The sequence below is a fragment of the Bombyx mori genome, chromosome 2 (assembly GCF_030269925.1).
Source record: "Bombyx mori chromosome 2, ASM3026992v2".
In the NCBI taxonomy this organism is placed as follows: domain Eukaryota; kingdom Metazoa; phylum Arthropoda; class Insecta; order Lepidoptera; family Bombycidae; genus Bombyx; species Bombyx mori.
The window spans coordinates 3,256,059-3,281,719 of record NC_085108.1 but is presented as its reverse complement, the minus strand read 5'-3'; the positions used below and the strand labels follow the sequence as shown (position 1 = coordinate 3,281,719).

General features: G+C 41.4%; 1 protein-coding gene across 1 annotated transcript; it reads left to right on the top strand.

Moving 5' to 3' along the window:
* Positions 1–3,591: 3,591 nt before the first annotated feature.
* LOC101744389 (plasminogen) lies at positions 3,592–24,080 on the top strand. The gene is made up of 9 exons (XM_062673053.1): positions 3,592–3,936; positions 11,254–11,543; positions 12,628–12,823; positions 15,258–15,375; positions 17,926–18,055; positions 18,753–18,873; positions 19,636–19,883; positions 21,597–21,704; positions 22,812–24,080. The coding sequence occupies exons 2-9, from the start codon at positions 11,336–11,338 to the stop codon at positions 22,985–22,987; spliced, it is 1,305 nt and encodes a 434-aa protein (XP_062529037.1). The 5' UTR covers positions 3,592–3,936; positions 11,254–11,335; the 3' UTR covers positions 22,988–24,080.
* Positions 24,081–25,661: the final 1,581 nt, after the last annotated feature.

The window sequence follows — 25,661 nt, the reverse complement described above, 5'->3', positions numbered from 1 at the left end:
ATGTCGGTGACAGCGTCCTGCGAAATCCTTACACGAACAAAATTTATGTTAAAAAATAGAAATTAAATTTTAATAAATTTTATCATCATTATATTATATTTATAATCATTTTTTTCTTACACTATTTTTAATTAAAATTTATTTTCTATTTTTTAGTTGGATTTTCTATAAAAGCGTATTTTGTTAGTTTTTTTTTGTTAACTACATATTATTTATTTTTCTGTTTTTAGTTGAATTTAAATTTTTTCAATTTTTTATTTTTATTTTATTATTGTCTTCGGTCCTTAATAAGTATACCAAATTTCGAGTTAATCCGACGTTTTGAAGGGGGTCAAAATCATGTTCAAAGATTCCGTTACATACTAACATACATACAACTGAAGCTAATAAAAGCTTATTAATAAAGATCTCATGCCACACGAAAGCTTAGCACCTTCGTAAACATAAAACCTATACCTGATGACAGCATTTCTATAATTTTTTTCAGTTTTCATCTAAGATCTTATGCTATTAGCCAGCTTTTATGATAAGCGCGGGCAAACATGTTATCTATATATTAATACGTGAAGCAAAAACTTTGTATCCCTTTTTACGAAAATTGCGCGGACGGAGGAGTATGAAATTTTCCACACTTATAGAGAATATAAAGAAGAAGTGAACAATGCTAATATATTTTTTTAAATAATGCATAAAAGATACATTAAATCAATAAAGAAAACATTACACACACTACATACCGTGTATTTGACGCACACACGCATGCATTCTATTTATTGTCAAACTTTTGTTCTTGACGTCTGTTGTCAAATTGAGATTAAATATTGTTTGTCTTTGTTAATATTTTTTATAGTGTAGTCTTGGCGAAATTTGTGATTATAGAAGTATAATAAATAGTCTTTGACAATAGAACCATAATAATGTTCAAACTTATAATTTCAATTAATTATAGTCGAATTTCGACTACTGTGGGACCGTTAGTATGTAATAACTCTCTGCAACTCTGAGCTACGGTATCCGCTTAACGTTGGGTGGCCCATTGTATGCGTCTATGCGTTTCCATTGGAAGAGTGAAACAACTGTTTTAAAACGTCTTAAGACGAGCTACAATATTTACATCGAGCTTCTAAGCTCACATCAAACTTATCAGTTAAATTGTTATTGCACAACAGTTCCTAGAGGTAGCTGCAGTAAAATAAGCTAAAATGGTACGATAAAATATTCACATTAAATGAATAGGATTTTGAGTTACAAAAACCAACAGAGCTTTTTAATTGTTGATTTCGAACAAAAGACTTCAACGGGTGCTCTTTTTAATGTCACTCTTATTTTACTACGTGAAGAACTTTTATACTGTTTTAAATCAATTTTTCACAGAACACAAAATATTCTTCAAATATATTTTAATTTAATTTATTTTTTTCAAATCTTGTAATAATATGTTTTAAAAATCTTCTAATCTGAAAGAATATCGCATTTATAGATAACATTAGAACCAAATTGCAATAAATAATAAAATATTATAATAAAAACATCGAAGTGCTGATGCTAAGACCAAATACAACGGACCTTTAATTAAAAAGATAAATGTCGCGTGCCAAGAAATTAAACCAAAATAAATAGCCTTTCCCCCTCGATATATTTGTATCATTAAATTTTTTTCATTAAGAGCCATCTGTTGAGGGAACCCAAAACTATTTCTGTTACACGCTACTTTGCGTAAATCGGTGCAATGAAAGGAGTCGAGTGAATAACTCCTTATGTCGACCAATAGATGGCACTGTCAAAGTTAATATTAGAGTTTCACTACAACTCATAGGTTTTTTTCCTACCTATGCTGATAGCCATGAGAGGCTATTTCAGCTTCACCCTAACGTGTGTAGATGAGCTCACGGGGCTCAAACCGGAATGTTGCTAACACTGACCCTAACAAGAGCCGTGCTTCGCAGAATCTACCACCGGATCGGAAACGCGACCCACTGATAAAGATCCGGCGAGAAACTCAGTGGGCTCTGTCTATGGGTTAAACTAATAGGTGGCGCAGTACTTTCGTTCACTGAGTTTCTCATCGCATCTTCTCAGTGGGCCGTGATTTCGATCCGATGATATATTTCAGCGAAGCACTGCTCTTGCTAGGGTCAGTGTTGACAAATTCTCTCATGACGAGTCCGTGAGCTCACCTACTCATCTGTGTGCTTAGTGCGAGTTTCTTAACGTTTTCGATAGCGTAAAAGTTAAGCCAGTTTTGTATGGAGTTGGAACAGCGCCCCTAGCGGCAAACGTACGCAAACGATCCCATTCCATACAAACATGAGTTAACTTTTACGCTATCGAGAACGTTAAAAAACTCGCACTAAACACACAGCGGTTTATATTTTAACAAAACTAATCTATACTAATATTATAAAGAGGAAAGATTTGTTTGTTTGTTTGTTTCGAATAGGCTCCGAAACTACTGGACCGATTTGAAAAATTCTTTTTCCATTAGAAGCCGACATTGTCCCTGATGAACATAGGCTACTTTTTTTTATTTTTTTTTTATTTTTTTTTTTGGTTTCATGTGTGTTTTAATGTTTCCGAAGCGAAGCGAGGGCGGGTCGCTGTCCCTAATAAGTAAATTGATAAATAATGATGTGTTCTTTCTTACGTTACGAATTTAATTTTAATCCTCCACTTGGGTGTACCTTTACGACTTAATTGTTACTGGTGGTCCCGCAGTAGTCGAAATTCACGAATTAACGACCACGGACACAGTCCGAGAAAGATACTAAATCGTCGCAGCATGATAAGGGTAACCGTAACTATAATGGGGGATAAGGGTCAGAAGACTTAGATAAGGCTGGGCAACAGGAAAATCGCGGCCAATCGCTGTACGACCATTTTTGTTAGCTGACAATTACCCCTAAAATTTGATTAAATCTATATCTATATATATAAAAATGAATTGCTGTTCGTTAATCTCGCTAAAACTCGAGAACGGCTGGACCGATTTGGCTAATTTTGGTCTTGAATTATTTATGGAGGTCCAGAGAAGGTTTAAAAGGTTAGATAAATATGAACATGTTCGGAATTAATAATAAAATAACAATTTTGTTTTTCCTTTGATGTGTCTCCCGTCAGACGGATTCCTTTTTATGTTTTAAGTTTATTTTATACGTTATCGATTGAGTACGAAGTCTGTCGGGTCAGCTAGTATTTCGATATAATTTGGTCGCGATTCCGGTCCGGTTGTAGATACAACGAAGCACTGCTCTTGCTAGGGCTAGGGTTAGCAAATCCGTCAGGCTGAGCCCGTGAGCCGGCCTACACATTCATTGAATCTAGTATAACCCCTCGAGATTACTAGAATAGACAAAAAAAGCACTGAAAGGGATTTCTTTCGACCTCCGAGCGCATGACCAAGAAAAAAATCGCGCGGCGCCGCGGACACAAGCGTTAGGATTTTAATGTTACTTCTTACAGTTTCGCTTTGCTTGTCATTAAAACAGCAAACTCCATTGAGCGTGTAGAAGACAATTAAATTTTACTATAACAACATGCTTTCCTAATGCCACGTGACATGGGCGCGTTAATACCTGAGGCGGCGCAGGCGACAGTGTGAAACCCGCTTTACAGCCGCGTCCCAGTTCCAAACCGGCAGTACGCGTTCCGCCACCGTCGAAAGCGGACCGCGCTCGCTGATTGAACAACGAAATCAAAATTCGAACGGACAAAAATTAATTTCATATTCAAAAAAAAAAAAAATTAACTTTTTTTTCTTTTTCATTCATTACATACGGGTTGTTGTTTTTTTTTTGTTTTGTTGTTTTTCGTTTTAATTCGTAACTGAATGCCTTTTTGTTTTTTTTGTTTTTTTTTTTGTTTTGTGATAGTACGTTAGTGAAAGTTCCGGAGGAAAGTGAAAGGCGCCGGTGTGTCCTACGCAGTCTCCGGATAAAGGTAACCGAGGATTTTATGATTTGACCCAGTTTTTTGCGTTTGTTAAGCCGTTCCGACTGGTATACCGTTTAGTCGCCGCTAAGTGCCGTCGTATGACTTGACGAGCCTTAAAAGCTCTCAGGCTACAGGTCAACGTAACTTAAGCGCTTCTAGTCCAAGAGATCGGGTATTCAAGATCGTTGTAAGGTTTATAATACATTTAAAAAAACATGTATCAAATGCCTATGAGATAACATAGTGTGCTCCGATTCGTGTAAGTCAGAGGATCTCGCATTAGCCACTTCTATCTACCACCGCTGCATTGAAAGCATTTTCTTGGTATTCTTTACCCGCATTAGTACCACAACCCCATTTATAAAAAGCACAGAGCAGTCGAACCAGAAAGGTTAATGACCGCAGTACGATCAAGATCAAAAGTCTTAGTTCAAATTTGAAATTAATTTCGTGACTGTCTCGTCTAAACTTACTTCAACTATAATGATGAAAAACTCAGCGGGCTGATGCATGGGTTAGGTTGCACGTCGACCTCTTTGTCGAGTTCGACGAGTACGGTTACCGGGGTTCCTCAACCTGCTCCTAGTGTTAGAGCTGAAGGTATCTAATGCAAAAGTTATTGGATCTGATGGATCCGTAAGGACGTGTCTAGGGCGACGACGGATCAGGATTCGGGGAGTAGTCAGCGGCGGCAACGATAAGGCGATTATCATGACGCATGGCCTTATCGAAGTAACGTTCCGACACTGACTTCATGTGTTTGCGGATCGATTCGAGGCCCAGGTCGTCGTGTAGGTCGACGTTCCTCACGAACCACGGAGCCCCGACAGCTAACCTGCAAAAGCGGGATTGTAGGGATTGGAGGGTGTCTATGCGTACTGACGGTCACGTCAATATCCAATCTAATTGACTATAGTTTTAGCTGTTTGTGATTTTTCTATATTTACTTCATCACTGCCTTATCCGTGCTGCCACGCCACTCTCTCGTCCTAGTCGTCAAACGACGACCGGGTATCGAAGAGTTTGGGAGTATATGTCAGCAGATTGGGATGGATTGCGTGAATTTTACGCATCCTACCCATGGGTAGTTCTGCTTTTCCTCTTCTGATCCTGACGTCTGTGCGGACCGTCTTAAAGACGTGGTGCTCCAGGGGATGGAATTGTTTATTCCCTTCTCTGAAGTGCCCGTTGGGGGTCGCAGCAGACCTTGGTATAACAATGCCAGCAGGGATGCTGCACACCTCAAGCGGTCCGCATACGTGGCATGGAATGATGCCAGGAGACGTCGGGATCCTAACATCTCAGAGGAAAGGCGGAAATATAACGCCGCTTCCAGGTCCTACAAGAAGGTTATTGCCAGGGCGAAATCGGAGCACGTTGCTAGAATTGGCGAGCGACTGAAGAGCTATCCCTCTGGGAGCCGTGCTTTTTGGTCGCTCGCCAAAGCTGCAGAAGGAAACTTTTGCAGGTCTAGTCTCCCACCACTACGCAAGTCCGATGACAGTCTGGCCCATAGTGCGAAAAAGAAGGCTGACCTTCTGGTCAAACTCTTCGCCTCGAACTCAAAGATACATTAAATCAATAAAGAAAACGTTACACACACTACATACCATGTATTTGACGCACACACGCATGCATACTGTTTATTGTCAAACTTTTGTTCTTGACGCCTGTTGTCAAATTGAGAATAGATTAAATATTGTTTGTCTTTGTTAATATTTTTTATAGTGTAGTCTTGGAGAAATTTGTGACTATCGAAGTATAAAATACAATCATAATAGTGTACAAACTTACAATTTCAATTAATTATAGTCGAATTTCGACTACTGCGGGACCTCGAGTACATTTAATTAGCCCGGAATCTCTGCTCTCCATGGGCGTTTATGTTCTTATTTTCCGGCGATTTTGAGAGATTTCGTTTAGTTTTGTTTTTATTTGTAGACTAGCGACCCGCCCTCGCTTCACTCCGGAAACATTAAATTTTATTATTGATAGGCGAGTCCCGCCATGTTGCGCGCGGTACGACAATAACTGCGGGTGACGTCGCGGGGCGAAAATATTCTAAAAAAAAGAAGCCTAAGTTACTCCTTACATCATCATCTACCTATCAGTGAAAGTCTCGTCAAAATCGATCCAGCCGTTCTAGAGATTAGCCGGAACAAACAGACAGAAAAAAATTGTAAAAAATATTATTTTAGTGTATGTATCGTATATATATTCATAATAATATGCATGTAGAAAAAAGCGGTTAGTTCAATATTACAAACAGATACTCCAAATTTTCACGACATGAGAACCCTCTCATCGTAGACGCTGAAAACTGCATACCCGACCCAGTAGACCGAATGGTAAACCATCGACGTCGCCGAAAGCACGTCATTACGGATCCTGATCCATTAACGGTGCTTCTAGGCACCACAAGCACCGGTCACCGTCCTCGTCGAACCCGTCGCTTGCGACAAAGGGCTCGACGAGCGAACTAACCCATAGACACAGCCCACTGAGTTTCTCGCCGGATCTTCTCAGTGGGTCGCGTTTCCGATCCGGTGGTAGATTCTGCGAAGCACTGCTCTTGCTAGGGCAGTGTTAGCAACACTCCGGTTGAGCCCCGCGAGCTCACCTACAAACGTTAGGGCGAAGCTGAAATAGCCTCTCAAGGCTATCAGCATAGGTAGGGGAAAAAAAAAAAAAGTCACACGTGAGCAAAATGGCAGCTGTTAGCAAATCCCACCCCTTCTGGCTGAGCCTTTGCTCGCCCACCTGTCCTGGTGAAACTGAAAAGGCCTTCGGGCCACCAGTAATATCTCAAAAATGTGAACCATTTTTTGACATTACAGATAATATAAATTATGTTTACAATTCTCCAACAATTACAAACGGACACTCCAATTTTATTTATATGTGTAGATGTGTTTTTCAGTAAGACAATCATAACGCATTTGATTATGGCCGTATTACCATTCTCTCTTTCGATTTTTACTTTTTATTTATTATTATTTTTATTACTTAGACCTATAGTAAGTGGTCGAGCTCGCAGCCCACCTGGTGTCAGCTGGTTATTGGAGCATAGACATCTGCAACGTAAATGCGGCACCCAGTTAGTTATATTTGAGTTATATTTTTTGCTACCAAAAAGTAATTTAATTTCACGTTTTTTTAATTAACTAGAGGTCCCGCAGTAGTCGAAATTCGACTATAATTAATTGGAATTGTAAGTTTGTACACTATTATGATTGTATTTTATACTTCTATAATCACAAATTTCGCCAAGGCTACACTTTAAAAAATATTAACAAAGACAACCAATATTTAATCTATTCTCAATTTGACAACAGACGTCAAGAACAAAAGTTTGACAATAAATAGTATGCATGCGTGTGTGCGTCAAATACATGGTATGTAGTGTGTGTAATGTTTTCTTTATTGATTTAATGTATCTTTTATGCATTATTTAAAAAAAAAATTAGCATTGTGCACTTCTTCTCTATATTCTCTATAAGTTTGGAAGATTTCATACTCCTCAATACACAGTTTTTGCTTCACGTATTAATTTTTTTAATTAATTTTAAAAGAAAAATACGCCGCCAATGCTTACTTATAGTGGCGTCAACGCCTACACTCTCAACTCTATGTTAACGCACAAAAAAAAAACACAGTTAAATTAATGAATTCCTTGAATTCGGTACGGCAAACAAAAACCGGCCTAGCTTGACAATTGGAGACCTTGTCGTGTGAAGAAAACACCGACCTTCGGCATGACCGGTTATCGGTGGACGAAGCTGAACAAGATATGTTGAAGAAGCGAGAGATGATCTAAATGCACCTTTCTCCATCCATATTGTGAGTCCGCACGGGTAGGTACCACCGCTCCGCCTATTTCTGCCGTGAAGCAGTAATGCGTTTCGGTTTGAAGGGTGGGGCAGCCGTTGTGACTATACTGAGACCTTAGAACTATATCTCAAGGTGTGTGGCGCATTTACGTTGTAGATGTCTATGGGCTCCAGTAACCACTTAACACCAGGTGGGCTGTGAGCTCGTCCACACACCTAAGCAATAAAAAAAAAAAAGCATATAATGTGAGACTGTCATTGGATTATTAGTGTTCTTTATTATCAATAGATGGCGCTGTGTGTACTTCTGAATCGCGCTATTGGCTTTTGCTTTGGTAAACTTCAAATTTGTAATACCGTTTATTAAACCTAGTTTATTAATGCCTAAAAATTCAAAAATGACTAGTTTTTGTAGACTCTGCGTTTTCTCGGTTTCGCGGAGTCAAGTCGAGTCCACCCAAATCATGTCAATTGTCAAGTTATGTCAAGTTAAAAGTTTATTATTTTTGTTATTTATTATTTTTCTTTCGTTCGTTCTTGTCTCTCTCTTCAGATTTAATGTTTTGGAAGTCCATAATAATATGATGAGAAAATGAAACAAACTCGCTGAATATGGATTAGACCTGTGCCGGTCAATCGTTTTCCATGACCCGGATCGATCGTGACCCATTCGTACAGTGATCGGGTTATAAAGATTCGATCATTTCAATCATTTCGGTCACAGTTCGTATGTCGTGAATATATCCTGAGATCTTAACATACTTCGATAAAACGGGAAAACGAGTTAAACCTAATACGGTATTCGTGAAATAAGTTAATAATCATAGATAATACACATAAATTAGTCATTAAATTAATATAAACTAGAGGTCCCGCAGTAGTCGAAATTCGACTATAATTAATTGAAATTTTCTTTATAAACATTATTATGGTTCTATTGTCGAACACTTAGATTTTTTTAATATAATCATAGATTTCGCCAAAACTACACTATATATAAATAATTTTAAAGGCATACAATATTAATTTATTTTCAATTTAATCACAGACTTTCAATAACAAAAGTTTGACAATAGACGCAGAGTATATGTGTGTGTATATCTGTCGTGTCAAATACAATACATGATAGTGTGTGTAATGTTTTCTTTATTGATTTAATGACTTTTTTATGCATAATTAAAAAATATATTAACATTCTGCACTTCTCTATATTCTCTATAAGTATGAGAAATTTCATACTCCTTCGTCCGCGTAATTTTCATAAAAAGGGGTACAAAGTTTTTGCTTCACGTATTAATATATAGATAATATATGACGGAGGAGGGACAATGACGGAGGAGCATCCTCCGTAATGTTTTTAAAAAGTGTGACGTCAGTATTGCTGACCTCACCGTTATTACTTTTCTTGACGATGACTCATGTTTGGGCTTCCAAAACAAAACTTCACGAGAACTTGGTGAGCTGCGTATATTTCACGGGGAGCGTAACAACGTTCCAGATAGATCCGTACTGTACGACGGCTCGGACACGAATGACCAAGCGCTTTGTTTTTCCTACCTAACTGATAGCCTTGAGCTATATCAGCGTCGCCTTGACTAGTAAGTGAGCTCACGGGGCTCAAGTCTGATGACGTTGCTAACACGAACCCTAGCAAGAGCCGGGCTTCGAAGAATCTACCACCGGATCGACCCACTGAGAAGATCCGGCGAGAAACTCAGTAGGCTGTGTCTGAGGGTTAATTTACTCGTCGAGCCCTTCGTCACAAGCGACGGGTTCGACGAGAACGATGACCGGTGCTTGAGGTACCTAAAAGCACAGTTAGTGGATCGGGAGTATCAGAAATGACGTGTTTGGGGCGACGTCGACTGCTTTCCATTCTGTCCGCAGGATCGGGAATGTAGTTACCGGCGGCCACGATAAGAGGGTTCTCGTGTCGTGCCGCTTTATCGAAGTGGCGCATCGTCGCCGACTGAAGATACTTATTGATGGACTCTAAGTCCAGGTCGTCATGGAGGTCGACGTTCCTGACGAACCACGGAGCTCCGACGGCTATCCTGCAAAAACGAGATTGAATAACTTGGAATGATTTTAAGTGAGTGCGGGCCGCGTGAGCGAACACTACACTTGCATAGGTCATGACGGGGCTTATGCAAGTTTTGTAGAGTGTCACCTTATTTCTAAGGGACATTTTACTTCGCCTGCATATCATCGAATAGAGACGTCCTAGTATGAAGGCGACACGGTCGCGTACCGTCTTTATGTGGGGGCGGAATGTCATCCTACTGTCGAGGGTGACGCCTAAGTATTTGACCTTCGGGGCCCATGGTATGGGTTGGTCGTACATGATGATTGGGCGAATGGCGGAGGCGGAGGTGTTGACGCACCTAGTCGGGAGTGGGATGCTCAAAGTGGTGTTCGGAGAGCGACCCCTTTTGACGAGCACCTCTGTGCTTTTCGTGGGGTTGATGTCGATGCGTCACTTCCGGAACCACTGTCCCATGGTGGTTGCTGCGGTCTGGAGTCGCCGATGCAACAACGACTTCTTCCTACTCAAGTAGTAGATAGCCGTGTCATTGGCGAAGAGCGCTAGATGGGTCTCCGGAGACCGGGATATATCGTTGATATACAATCTAAACAGTAACGGGGAGAGGGCGGAGCCTTGCGGGACCCCGGCTGTTACGTGACGGAGGCGAGAGCGAGCTCCCTCAACTCGATATCGGCACGAACGGTTCGACAAGTAGTCTCGTATGATGAGCACGAGTCTGTCTGGCACTCCCATGTTATATAGAACAAGATGAAGAGAATGTATAGAACAAGTCTGCCCGTCTTCCACTGCTTTGGAAAGAGTCCCGACTCGAGGCAGGCTTCAAAGAGCCGCACGAGCCGGTCCCCAAGGGCACAGAAGGCCAAATCCCAAACCCGACCGTGAACACTGTCAGGGCCGGGGGCCGCGTCTTTCCTCCGCATCCTCGACACGGCCGCACGAATCTCCTCTTCCGAGATGCTCGGAAGGACCACCTCAGCAGGGGCATCACCGCTCACGTCATTGCGTGGCGGCACGCCCATGAAGGGAGCCTCGAAGTCCCTCTCCATCCGCGGGAACAGTCCGGAGACAATATCCCGCAGCTGCTGAGGATTAACATTAAAATCTTCTGGGCAGCACTAAAACCGCCATGTTTAGCGACCATGTTTAGATGACGTCACAGTGGCACGCATTTTTTGCTGACGTTTCATTTCCATAGGTTTCATACTAAAGTGATTCCAACTCAGAATTCAGATCGACTACTAGCGCTTTACAAATATCCAAAATATATTTTAATTACGTAAGCAGTGGGGCATGACGCGTTTGCAAGCTAGTTTTGAACCTTGGTTTCCCTCGTCACATAAAAAATGACAAACCATAAATAAAACATTAAATTAAAATACGTGTGTTACTTCCTACATAGCAATATTTACGTTTACAAAAAAATGACGCGTCATGATTTCATTACAGATTAAAAAAAAAAAACAATTAACGAGGAAAGCGACTTTACCACCCACGATATGTCCGAACAATATAAAGTGATACAGGAGCCATGTCAACGGTGAGAAGTGTACGGACGGACAAAGAAAAATTGATAAAAAGTACAAAGAATGAATACGGTGCAAATAAATGTAAGAAGAGTTCAAATCGGAAAACAAGATGGCGTCGCACGAGACGGAACGCAAGATGGCGGCTGAGCACAAAATGGCTGATACCTTTGATCGTTTTAAATGTTGGCGGGCAGAGCAACGCTGTTGAGAGTGAGTAGTCTATCCTCTTACAATGAGTATAATATAATGGTAATAGCGAATACTTGATCAAACATACAACGGGTGTAGATAAAAATTTCTCACTAAGAATGGGTAGTGGATCGGTAGTTCCACAATACGGTTGAGATTTCGATCTCAATCCTCAAGTCAAACAGTGGCACGGCGATGCTTAGTAAATTTCTCGAGCCAGGTAAGTCAGTGAGGCTGTCCGCGTCGAACCGATGATAGGTACTACTCAAAGATCTTGCGCCTTAAGCTACAAAAAATCAAGTGACGTCATCAAGATATCAGTATAAGATCACGATACCACGATAAAGACACTTACAGTACCCGATGCTAAATGTTGTACATCGTCACGTCATCTCGGATCCTCCCGATCCACTAACGGTGCTTTTAGGTACTTCAAGCACCGGTCACCGTTCTCGTTGAACCCGTCGCTTGCGACGAAGGGCTCGACGAGTAAATTAACCCTCAGACACAGACCACTGAGTTTCCCGCCGGTTCTTCTCAGGGGGTCGCGTTTCCGATCCGGTGGTAGATTCTGCGAAGCACGGCTCTTGCTAGGGTTCGTGTTAGCATCGTCGTCAGGTTTGAGCCCCGTGAGCTCACCTACTAGTTAAGGTTCCGCTGGAATAGCCTTTCTAGGCTACCAGCTTAGGTAGGAAAAAAAAAGAAAAATGTCCGATTAAGCACAAGACTAATCGGAATCTCCAACAACTTGAGACCTTAGAACTTATATCTCAAGGTGGGTGGCGCATTTACGTTGTGGATGTCTATAGGCTCCAGTAACCACTTAACACCAGGTGGGCTGTGAGCTCGTCCACCTATCTAAGCAATAAAAAATAATAATAAAAGTGGTTACTGGAGCCCATAGACATCTACAGCATAAATGCGCCACCCACCTTGAGATATAAGTTCTAAGGTCTCAAGTATATTTACCTATACATCGGCTGTCGCACTCTTCAAACCGAGACGCATTACTGCTTCACGGCAGAAAATTTACACTTACACTGTGGTATTTTAAGAACTTATTTTACATTAAAAGTAATTCAAACGTCGTTCTTTCTTATTCTAGTTCTAACCAGCAGCGTCTTGGCCTCGATCCTCGGGTACCCGTCGACTTGCATCCTCGGTTCCGAGGTCAGACCTTGCACGTTGACTCTTACGTGCTGGCTCCGAGGCGGCACCGGGGTCCGGGGCTGTGGAAGCGGCTGGCTGTTCTCTTGCTGCGCATCCGTCGAAGCACCTGGAACCAATAATATCGACAACAGGTGAAAATGCTGACCTAAAGTATTCCATATGCGCTTGGTATCAAATAATCTCACCATTTTGCCTCTCTTTTTTTTATTGCCGTATAGGCAGACGAGCATACGACCCACCTGATGGTGAGTGGTTACCGTCGCTCATGGACGTCAGCAATGACAGGGGCAGAGCCAAGCCGCTGCCTACCGCTTAATACTCTCCACAAGCCTCGTTTGAAGAAGGACATGTCATAGCGCTCGGGAACCACCGTGGAGGGGAGCTCATTCCATAGCCGGATGGTACGTGGCAAAAAAGATCTCTGGAAACGCACTGTGGATGAACGCAGTGGCTCCAAGTAGTATGGATGAACTCTACTCCGGTGGCGGGCGGTGCGATGGTAAAAACGAGACGTTGGTATCATCTCGAACAATTCCTCAGAGCACTTAACTTAACGCATAAATAACTGAATGAGCTAACCTTGAAACTTAAGGTCAAATTGTCTTTATTGTTCAACGACTTTCGCACGTATGCCAGCTTACTATAAGGCCTAGTCGACGTCGCCCAAAACACGTCATTGCGGATCCTCCCGATCCATTAACGGTGCTTTTAGGTACCACAAGCACCGATCACCGTCCTCGTCGAACCCGTCCCTGCCGACGAAGGAGACACGGCCCACTGAGTTTCTCGCCGGATCGTCTCAGTGGGTCGCGTTTCCGATCCGGTGGTAGATTCTGCGAAGCACTGGCCTTGCTAGGGCCAGTGTTAGCAACACTTTCGGTTTGAGCCCCGTGAGCTCACTTATATGTTAGGGTGAAACTGAAATAGCCTCTCAAGGCTATCAGCAGAGATAGGGAAAAAAAGCACTATCACCAGGTTAAAAGTAATCGAACAGCGTCTTTTTTTCGATCCACGTCATCGTGGTCTACAGGATAAGACGTCCGGTGCATTCGTGTTGAGCGATGCACCGGTGTTCGAATCTCAGGCGGGTACCAGTTTTTCTAATGAAATACGTACTCAACAAATGTTCACGATTGACTTCCACGTTGAAGGAATAACATCGTGTAATAAAAATCAAACCCGCAAAATTATAATTTGCGTAATTACTGGTGGTAGGACCTCTTGAGAGTCCGCGCGGGTAGGTACCACCACCCCGCCCATTTCTCCCGTGAAGCAGTAATGCGTTTCGGTATGAAGGGTGGTGCAGCCGTTGTAACTATACTTGATACCTTAGAACTTATATCTCAAGGTGGGTGGTGCATTTACGTTGTAGATGTCTATGGGCTCCAGTAACCACTTAACACTATGTGGGCTGTGAGCTCGTCCACCCATCTAAGCAATAAATAAAATAATAAATAATAAAACAATGCTATTTATAAATCACGCAGCGAATTCATGACCGCTCGCTTCGAAGACGTCGTGCCCTAATAAATTCATAAAGGCCTTAAAATAAAGACAGAACATTAAACCGTGAAAGTGTTTTAATCGGAACTAAACCCGTAAATGAAGGCGCAGTGCAAGTGCAGTGTCCGTAACGTAAGTCACGTTGGATAGAATGACCGGCCGATTTTGGACCTTTTTCGTTGTCGGATTAATACAACCTTTTTTTTATTGCTTAGGTGGTTCGACGAGCTCACAGCCTACCTGGAGTTAAGTGGCTACTGGAGCCCATAGACATTTACAACGCAAATGCGCCACCCACCTTGAGATATAAGTTCTAAGGTCTCAAGTAAAGTTACAACGGCTGCCCCACCCTTCAAGCCGAAACGCATTACTGCTTCACGGCGGAAATAGGCGGGGTGGTGGTACCTACCCGTGCGGACTCACATGAAGTCCTACCACCAGTAAAACCATGTCACTATCAGACATGTTTGGGGTCGAGTGGTCCGCCGACTAAAACCACTCTGTCACTCGACGCCAAGGCATCTTCTTCTTCTTCTCGCTTCGGTTTCCGCTTGAGGGTCATTATCACCTCGTTGCAACAAGAGCTTATTCCGGATCATTCCACGCCATTTGCTCCTAACTGCCGTCGAGTATTATCGTGAACTGTGGTGTCCAGGGTAGAGCGGATCTGGTCAGTCCGACGTGTCAGGCCTCTACCTCGTGATCTTCTTCTATTCACCTGGCTAGTCACCGTTAACTTCTCCAGGTTAACCCCTGATAAAAGAAAGCTCTAATAAATCAAGAGAGGCAAATTGGCCAGATCCTATCTACCATTTTGACTATGGAGCTCACGTTTGCCAAGCTGTTTAGAGTCCATTGTTTTTCGGCCTTTAAGACAGATATATGGGTTCTTTATTCTTTAATGGTGGGCTTTAATTAAACAATACCAAAAACAGAATTCCACCATACTGAGTCGAACTAAAACCCCCAATTAACTGAAATATCGGCTAACGACCATAGTGCACCAGTACGTGGAAATCCTTCAATCATTTTTCTAAATAGACACGACCTGCCTCTTTTCAGTATACCGTCCTCGGATTGGAAGTACAAAGTTTCCCCTCCGAAGCTCCGCCAAGTGCCTCAACGAAGCGTCGTACCAACAAATGTCTTCAGAAGAAGAGTAGACGATGACGCTACCCAGGTATATAATAAAAATTGCAGTAAATTTATATGTTGTAAAATGTGGGTAGCAGAACACAAAGCCTTATAGGCTTTTGCCCGCGACTTCGTCCGCGTAAAATAGTTACTTTACCATAACGCTAAATTTTACCCGTCTCTTCATTTACGTAGAAAGTGAAATTTTTTTTGAATAATAGTAGTAGGGAAAAACTCTTTACAAATTTTCCACCACGGCGGTGCGCTGGTTCAGTATTTCTGAAGGAAGTGTTTGCGGGGGCGAGTATCGCTAAAGATGCACAAAAAGAGGGGCAGGCCGAGGCTAGGTTATGAGGAGTAGACGTACCTGCCAACCCGTCGCTAGTTTCTTCCAGGCTGCAGAATTCAACGTCACTGCTGGACCGGCTGGACGACGCGTAATGGCGGTGGCTGGCCTGACGACTTGACACAGCACTCTTCTAAATTATTTGTCCATAAAACTGGTATACCACTCGCGCAACGACGAATATGATCGTCAGTAAGAGTTCGGATAATAGAAAATTAATAAGAGTCCATGAAAATATTTATGTGAAAAAACAAGCGGCGTGTGTGTGTACAGCGCATGCGGTGCGGTCGGCGATAGTCTTCTTTTTTATAATTGGCCATGCGATAGGTCTACTCTCATTAAAAAAGAACCAAATAGAAAGTTAAGGAGCTATTTAAGGCACCAAAATCACGCTTTTTAACCGACTTCAAAAGTGGAAGTTGTCAATTCGACTATAATTTTTTATCTATGTATGTTCACCGATTTCTCGAGAATGCTTGAACCGATTCTGATAATTATTTTTTCTTTTTTTTTTGTACGAAAGGGTAGACTTCTCGAATGGTCCTGTAATCATCAAGGTCAGATGATGGGATCCTGGAGAAATCCAGAAAAATCTTTAATTGACAAAGCCTATTTTGAAGTGATTTGGGTCTTTCAATGTTGTAATGAATAACGTATTTATTTGGATAAGGATTAATATCATCTTTATCAAAACATCTTCACAAAAAAAGCTTTTTTTAGAACAAATTTGTATAACATAAAAAACTTTATAGTGAGCCAACCTTAATATAATATATAAGTATATATGCTGTCGCGGACTTTTTTTAGATCTTATAAAGGGGAACAATTCTCTCATTATTTTAGCGAAACTTTACCCCTTTCCGTAGCGCACGCAACGGAAGCTCTCAAAAGCGAAAAATACCCCGACTTTGAAACATTCTTTATTGGTTTTTGAAGCAGATCCCAGATCAGTGTGTTAAGCTTCAATACAATCTGACGTTTTAAAACGGGTCAAATTCACTTTTGAACATTTTTTTTATTGCCCTTGTAGGCAGACGAGCATACGGCCCACCTGATACGGCCCACGGATGGTGAGTGGTTACTGTCGCCCATGGACTTCAGCAATGCCAGGGGCAGAGCCAAGCCGCTGCCTACCGCTAAACATACAGTTGCATCGATACACATCAAGCCAATAAAAAGCATACTAAAATAGGTTTACGCGCTGGGGCTCGGGATAAATAAAATTTCACTAACGTACAGCTTAAAACTGTATTCAGCACTTATAACACTTAAACACTTCACTTCTTTCGCTTCGCTTCAGATGATCCGTTCGCCGTTTCCCTCCGAGTAGTTCGGATTACTGACTGACTGCGTGCCATTCCTGCAACGCTTTTATAGTCGATACCTCATCCCTAGAATTATCGAGAATATTCCACACATCTCTAGTACTGTTTTCGCTATCTGGCAATAGATGGCGTTGTACTTCTCGAGCGTTCTAGGTGGTACTAGATCCTTCGATATTCTTTCGACTATTCAACGATAGATGGCGTTACTCTTACCGGCGTAACAATAGTGTAATTCGGTTCCCTAAAAAAATATCTTTTCGAGCTATAGACTCTTTGAAGTAGCGTTCGTCATACCTATTATCTGCGATTTAATATTGCAACATTGTTACAATTTTTTTGATAATAACACGTTTTTAATAGCTCCGTATATATATATTTACGTAAGTTTACATGTTTGTGTGTAACAAAATCTTTGAAAGTCATTTTTAACGAACTCAAGACGTTTAATTAACTTCAAAAGTGGCATACGCATCTGGGATTGGCAACAAGACATCGATTTTATGACTTCGCTCTAATGTTGTAACCGGTTTCAACAGAATCCAAAAAAGAAGATAAAAATATTATTTAATTCGGTTTTTTAAGTTATTTAAGACTTTTAAACTAAATATTAATTTATAAATTCCTTGGTATTAATCATTATCAAGTATTAACACCATTTTTTTAGATCAATTCCTTCCTAACCTACGAATAATAACCTAACCTAATCCAAGCGATACATTAGTACCAAATACATCTTAAAATCTCATTTAAAAAAGTGACATTTTGTATTTTCAACCCTATGTTTAGAGGCTTAGAGCTTCTAATCTACGATCAGCCAAACCCAAATCTAATATCCATTACCCGTTACCACTTACCGTCTGGGCCTCTTTCCGCATCAATGAAAAAAAAGATGCACGTGAATTCAGGACAGTCTATCACTTGACAGATGGACTGTGGTCTACCTTCATCAAGGATACTACAGAAGAGGATCATAGGAGGACGCGAAGCGAGGTTTGCCGAGTTCCCGTGGCAGGCTCACGTCAGGATATCCGAATTTCAATGTGGAGGAGTTTTGGGTGAGAAGACATCCTCCCTAGTTCAGCATCTTCCACGGCAACTTGTAAATACTGCTAGGGTATGTTGCCAGCTCGTATTGGGCCGCCTCATCCTTTAAGAGTGGCGAAAAGTAAGAAGGCGTACTGGTGGTAGGATCTCTTGTGAGTCCGCACGGATAGGTACCACCATCCTGCCTATTTCTGCCGTGAAGCAGCAATGCGTTTCGGTTTGAAGGGTGGGGCAGCCCTTGTAATCACATTTGAGATCTTAGAACTTATATCTCAAGGTGGGTGGCGCATTTACGATGTAGATGTCTATGGGCTCCAGTAACCGCTTAACACCAGGTGGGCTCGTTCACCCATCTAAGCAATAAAAAAAGGCTTCAAGAATTAGGTTAGGTTTCTTATTAGTCACCGCGGAGACCGAAGTTGTTGGTCGTTGATGGTCACCTCGACGATCCGTGGGTCGGACGTCCACAGGGTGGCGCCGCGTGTCTGGTTGTATTGTTTACCGCGGGAACCCCCCTACTCTGACCAGGTTCTGACCACGGGCGAAGATCGGACGTGGGGTGAAAAGTGCAGGGGAGTCGCTTAGTGGGTAGGGTCCTAAATACCAACCCTTGGGCGCGCGGAACGTCCAGTCCCACATAAACAGCGAGTCGCCTTCTTTTCGGCCCCTACCCGATAAAAAAGTTTCTTATTATTAGTTTTGGTTCAGTGTCCCGTTGGTACGTGGCGACGGCGGCTCACTGCGTATCGAGAGCGCGGCCGCGTGACATCGTTGTATGGCTCGGAGCACTCGACACCACGGCTGGCGACGAGACTGCACGGAAACTTGGGTAAGCCCATCTTTCATTGATGAGCAAAAGCCTATACGTCTCCAATTGCTTTTGATCGGTTCTGTATTTCGGGTACCAACCACCCTGTCTATTTGTTTTGTTCATTAGTGGACATAGAGTGACCCTGCCTGGTCTGTTGTTGAATGGTTACCGGAGCCTGTAGACAGCCACAGCCAAACAACCCACCTCGGAACACGAGCTATAAGTCTCAGTTTTACAGCACAACCGATGTCACAACGCCCAGGCCAAACCGCATTCTGCTTCACGCCAGAAATAATTACCTACCAGTAAAATGCCCATAAGTAATGCCCTATTACCAGTAATTTCTGCTGCAGAACATACGAGCATTCCTTTTTGAAAGGTTCTACATTTTTTGCTAAATGCAGTAGGTGGTTTTACTGGTGGTAGGACCTCTTGTGAGGCCGCGCGGGTAGGTATCACCGCCCTGCCTATTTCTGCCGTGAAGCAGTAATGCGTTTCGGTTTGAAGGGTGGGGCAGCCGTTACGCAAATTACAATTTTGCGGGTTTGATTTTTATTACACGATGTTATTCCTTCACCGTGTAAGTCAATCGTGAACATTTGTTGAGTACGTATTTCATTAGAAAAATTGGTACCTGGACGTCTTATCCTTTACACCACGACAACTTCAAATAAGTATAAACTTATAATAATATTATAAATGCATACGTCTCTTTATCAAAGTACTTTTGATCAACATATTGATTGATTTTAATGTTTAATAGTATTAATGAAATTTTAGGGTCGTTCGGAAGATCCTCCATCCTCTGTTTCAATTCCGGATAACCCAACCGGACCGCTACGACATAGCTTTGCTAAAGCTCTCCCAGCCCGTCACGTACATGTCGCATATCCTGCCCATTTGCCTGCCTGATCACGACCTGCAACTGAAAGGCAAGTCGGGAGTTATCGCAGGATGGGGAAAAACGGACACGAGTAATGGCCACACCGGAACGAATCTGTTAAGATCTGCCACCGTGCCTATACTGAGTGAGTTATTTTTTCAGTAGGCAAAAAGGACAGTTCGATGAGCTTCTTATAGAGAGAGAGAGAGAGAGAGAGAATACACTTTATTGCACACCAAAACACAATTGACATTCAAAAAACAATACAATAGGCGGTCTTATCGCTAAAAGCGATCTCTTCCAGATAACCGTTTAATTTACAGCAATTCTGGAAAATATAAAAATATAGCAGGTATGTTGCGGTGTACTATGGATAATGCATTATTATAGAAAACTAGAGGTCCCGCAGTAGTCGAAATTCGACTATAATTAATTGGAATTGTAAGTTTGTACACTATTATGATTGTATTTTATACTTCTATAATCACAGATTTCGCCAAGGCTACACTATAAAAAATATTAACAAAGACAAACAATATTTAATCTATTCTCAATTTGACCACAGACGTCAAGAACAAAAGTTTGACAATAAATAGTATGCATGCGTGTGTGCGTCAAATACATGGTATGTAGTGTGTGTAATGTTTTCTTTATTGATTTAATGTATCTTTTATGCATTATTTAAAAAAAAAAAATTAGCATTGTGCACTTCTTCTCTATATTCTCTATAAGTGTGGAAAATTTCATACTCCTCCGTCCGCGCATTTTTCGTAAAAAGGGATACAAAGTTTTTGCTTCACGTATTAATTATAGAAAATATATACATACAATAAACAAAATATACACCGTTTACATATATACCTATCGACACAAGAGCTTCGGTGTTATACTATATCGGTATTTCCCGAGCGCTATGACATGTCCTTCTTCAAACGAGGCTTGTGGAGAGTATTAAGCGGTAGGCAGCGGCTTGGCTCTGCCCCTGGCATTGCTGGCGTCCATGAGCAACGGTCTTATTCTCTTCTTTATATCGCTCTTATTAATGGATGTTGATGTTAGTCGATAGTCTTATCAGAAGAGTCCTATGGGGTAAAAAGCGTCTTGTTCATTTCCCTGGTCTGGCTCACTGAATGGTAAATGAAAACACCATATAAAGCAGTTCATTCCATATACGGATATTATTCAAAGTCAAAAAGATCTCTAAAAATGCACTGTATAAATGAGACCGCAGTAGAAGAAACAGTTTTCAAATAATAATAATAATAAAAAATCGTCAAAATCGGTCAACCTGAAAAAAGTTCTGAGGGGTCCTTTTCTTTGCGTCGATAATGCTCAACGCTGAGAGTTGTGGCCTCCTCTAATAACTCTGGATTATCCTGGATTATCCAGCGCCACTCCTGCCTATCCTCGGCTGAGTGGATGGCAACACGAATTGAAGTGTTGAGAGTGGAGCGTATCAGGTCCGACCAGTACATTCGCCATCTGCCTCTGGACCTTCTTCTTCTGGTCCTCCCCCTCGCGTCGTTTTCCTCATTACTGAGGGTCGTGACTCCCCCGCTGCATCAGTTTCTCCCGTACGACTTCCCTCCATCTGCTGCGATCCTTAGCTTCATGAAGGCATTGTGGAAGTTGATGTTTAGAGAAGATCGTATTTGGTCCGACCATCTCGTGGGACTGCGTCCTCTGGGACGTTTGCCATCTACCTTTCCTGTCACCATCAGCTGTTCTAGATTGTGAACTAGATCTTCTTCTGGTAACACATTGAAAAAAACTACAGTAGAAATGGGAACCTCCTTTTTTAAATTAATTAAAAAATAGTCTTTGTATTGAGAATACTTTATCAAATCTTTTATCACAGGCAAAGAGCAGTGCATCAGCTGGCACCAGAGCAAGCAGATATCAGTCGAGATACATTCAGAGATGATATGCGCCGGGCATTCTGATGGACACCAAGACGCATGTTTAGGTAATAAATGTGAAGTCGGTTTTTTATGGCCACGAAGGCATTAGGGGCTTCGCCACTTATGAACATAGCACCCAACCCGGGCACCGCTGACGACTCGTGTCCAAATTCACTCAAAGAAGAAATTAAATAAGTATTATCAAAATATTATATAATAATTATGTAGGTAAAGCTACTTATAAATAGAAAATCTGTGTTAGCTCACCGCCAGTTGGCAGCGTTCCCAGAAGGCTGGCAGCATTTCCACGCTGGATAGCAATGCTAATTCTTTGTGCAAAATACGTACCGGCCTTCTGGTCTCCCGAGGCCTCGATGATGTCATTTATGCTGGCGTGGCATGGTATTCTGCCAGCGTTTTTCGCGAATGAGAGCCCGTGGTAACCAAGGCGGTCGACAATGTTGCCACACTGGCAGTGATGCTGTGAACACAGTCATGAACACATCAACTGACGTTCATCCCAAAATCAGTTGCAGCAATGATATCTGGAAACGCATTGTGGATTAACGCAACGAATCCACGTATCGACTCTATTTGGGTGGCGGGGTTGCGATGGTAGCATGGAGACAACGGTACTGCCTCGAAAATCTTCTCAGGACTACCTCGAACATCTTCTCACGGCGTCTCCCGTGGAACTTACTCGCACCCTGTTAAACATTCGCCCCTTCCTCCGATTTCCTGGTTCCACAACTAATTCCCTCAATGCGGACTATATCCACATGTTAAATGCATACAAATAATTTACCTTACTGGTGGTAGGATCTCTTGTAAGACCGCGCGGGTAGATACCACCACCCTGTCTATTTCTGCCGTGAAGCAGTGATACATTTCGGTTTGAAGGCTGGGGCAGCCGTTGTAACTAACTTGAGACCTTAGAACTTATATCTCAAGGTGAGTGGCGCATTTACGTTGTAGATGTTCATGGGCTCCAGTAACCACTTAACACCAGGTGGGCTGTGAGCTCGTCCACCCAAAAAAATCAGATTTGCTAGAGGATTGGCAGATCTTCATGATGGGAGATTAGAGAATGGACGCTTCCAAGATTTATCTCGTCAAGAATCACCAGCTTCGTTTAGCTGCACTCTCATTCTCCTAACATACCATAATTGCAGGTGACTCAGGCGGACCCCTCATAGTCCTCGACAACGGAAGGTATTACCTTGTGGGGATCACTTCGGCGGGCTTCGGCTGCGGTGTGGACCATCAGCCCGGCATCTACCACAACGTCAAAGTGACAGCCAACTGGATACGAGGAGTTATAGCCTCCATCAACTACATTGACTTCTGATTGGTGCGGCACCTACAGAAGTCCAACTTCTACTTCTGTTCTGTCGTGAAGCAATCGTTCATTGTGGCTTCAGGGTGGACACAAAAGATGCTGATAAGATATGACGCGTAATTTCTTATTGTGCACAAATATTGATATACACTCTTTGTATACGATCAGAACATTCTCATGTATGCTCTTAAATACAAGATTTCTTTTTATTATTGTGAGAGCTATTCAATTAGACACTAAATAGCTGGTCACTCTTCAAACTAGTCGCATGAGTGATTAGCGACATAAATAACTGGTGGTAGGACCTCTTGTGAGTCCGCACGGGTAGGTCCAACCGCCCTGCCTATTTCTGCCGTGAAGCAGGAATGCGTTTCGGTTTGAAGGGTGGGGCAGCCGTTGTAACTATACTGAGACCTTAGAACTTATATCTCAAAGTGGGTGGCGCATTTACGTTGGAGATGTCTATGGGCTCCAGTAACCACTTAACACCTTAGCCACTTAGCAGCGGCTTGGCTCTGCCCCTGGCATTGCTGAAGTCCATGGGCGACGGTAACCACTCACCATCAGGTGGGCCGTATGCTCGTCTGCCTACAAGGGCAATAAAAATAAAAATAAAAACACCAGGTGGGCTGTAAGCTTAAAAAAAGTAAGAAAGAAGGATGAAAAAGCTTACAGATCGGCAACTCCAGTTACGGGAGTTCATAGACATCACAACGTAAATACCACTGCTCATAGGGGCTCATATTACGCGTTACCACCAGTAAAATATTTTTTTTCGGAAGTCATTCCTGAACTTGAGTCAAGTACAAATTTCAGTAGAAATAATTTATACCTGCCTGCGGGATTCGAACACTGACACGGTAGCATCGACATAAATCACTGGACGCCTTATCGTTTAGTCCACGGTGACTTTAGCGATTGTTGATAATGTCATTGACATTGTCACTTAGCCTCTATTAAAACAGCCCCTAATCCAATGCTTTCCTTGCCATTTTGATTGTATATTTTTGAAATGAAACATTTTGATCTCCTCTTTAAATTATATTACCCTAATTTATTATTGTTATCGAAATAATTTTATTATGAAGAAAACCTTTGTTTATTTCTTGTGTTTTATTTTTGACTTTGTTTGCCATCAATCAAATCTTACTAGAGGTCTCGCAGTAGTCGAAATTCGACTATAATTAATTGGAATTGTAAGTTTGTGCACTATTATGATTGTATTTTATACTTCTATAATAACAAATTTCACCAAGGCTACACTATAAAAAAACATTAATAAAGACAAACAATATTTAATCTATTCTCAATTTGACCACAGACTTCAAGAACAAAAGTTTGACAATAAATAGTATGCATGCGTGTGTGCGTCAAATACATGGTATGTAGTGTGTGCAATGTTTTCTTTATTGATTTAATGTATCTTTTATGCAATATTTTAAACAAATATTAGCATTGTGCACTTCTTCTCTATATTCTCTATAAGTGTAGAAAATTTCATACTCCTCCGTCCGCGCAATTTTCGTAAAAAGGGATACAAAGTTTTTGCTTCACGTATTAATCAAATCTTATAATGTCGAATGTTGATCGTGATTTCGACTAGCATAAAAAATGTTGGATTACCTAAAAAAAATTTCATTCAAGACCGAGTAAATGACAGCCTAATATTTTTCAACTATAGACAAGAAAAAAAAAACAAAAAAACGATTCTTCCATTTTACATGTAATTTAAATTCGTATTGAGATTAAAAAAAGAAAACAAATATAAATTCCTTTAAATAAACCAAAAAAAAAATACGCTAGGTACTTTAGCGACGCAGCGTTGTGTGTCGACTAAAGGTAAAGTGGTTTATTATAATTAAAAAAATCGATTATAATCATTTTAGAATCAGAATTAAGTCGTGTGTGTGTGTGTGTCTGTGACTGTGTGCGCATTTGAGATCATGAAAACTGTAGGCAAGGTATTCGAAGCGTATGAAATAATATACAGACAGTAAATTAAAATCAATTAAACCCTAAAATTAGTTTTAATTGTGTCTCCGAACACACGAAAATCGGAGAAAATGCGATAAGAATTCTGAGGTGATGAAGAAAAAAAAATTGTTTTTTTTTTTAAAGAGCATAAGGAGGTTTCCGTCTTTTTTATGTTTATTTATTTATTTATTTCATTGATTTCACACAACTAGTAGCACCTAGAACGCTCGAGAAGTACAACGCCATCTGTTGTCAGATAGCGGAAACACAATACTAGATATGTGTGGAATATTCTCGATAATTCTAGGGATGTGGTATCGAATATAAAAGCGCTGCAGGGATGGCACGCAGTTAGTTAGTAATTGGAACTACTCGAAGCGAAACAGCGAACGGATCACCTGAAGCGAAGCGGAAGAAGCGAATTGAGAAATTTAAAGTGTTTGTTGAGTGTTTTAAGTGTTCTAAGTGTTGAATACAGTTTTTAGTTATACTTTGGTAAAATTTTATTTATCCCGAACCTCACTCAGCGCGTTTCAATAACAACGTACATTTTTAATTAAAATAATTCCAATTAACCACATTAATTTATTGCATAGAAGGCTACTTAGTGGATGAAATCACGGCCCTAATGGCTTTAATGAAAATTTACGCCCATAGTTTTAACAAACCACATATTTTTAATATGCGTAATTATTAAATAACTAGCGAC

Excerpts from the sequence above, each read along its gene's own strand:
- LOC101744389 (XM_062673053.1), top strand. The coding sequence starts at position 11,336 with ATGTCAACGGTGAGAAGTGTACGGACGGACAAAGAAAAATTGATAAAA. Across the intron at positions 11,544-12,627 it reads GCAGAGCAACGCTGTTGAGA|TTCTAACCAGCAGCGTCTTG; the intron begins GTGAGTAGTCTA and ends TTCTTATTCTAG. Across the intron at positions 21,705-22,811 it reads ACACCAAGACGCATGTTTAG|GTGACTCAGGCGGACCCCTC; the intron begins GTAATAAATGTG and ends CCATAATTGCAG.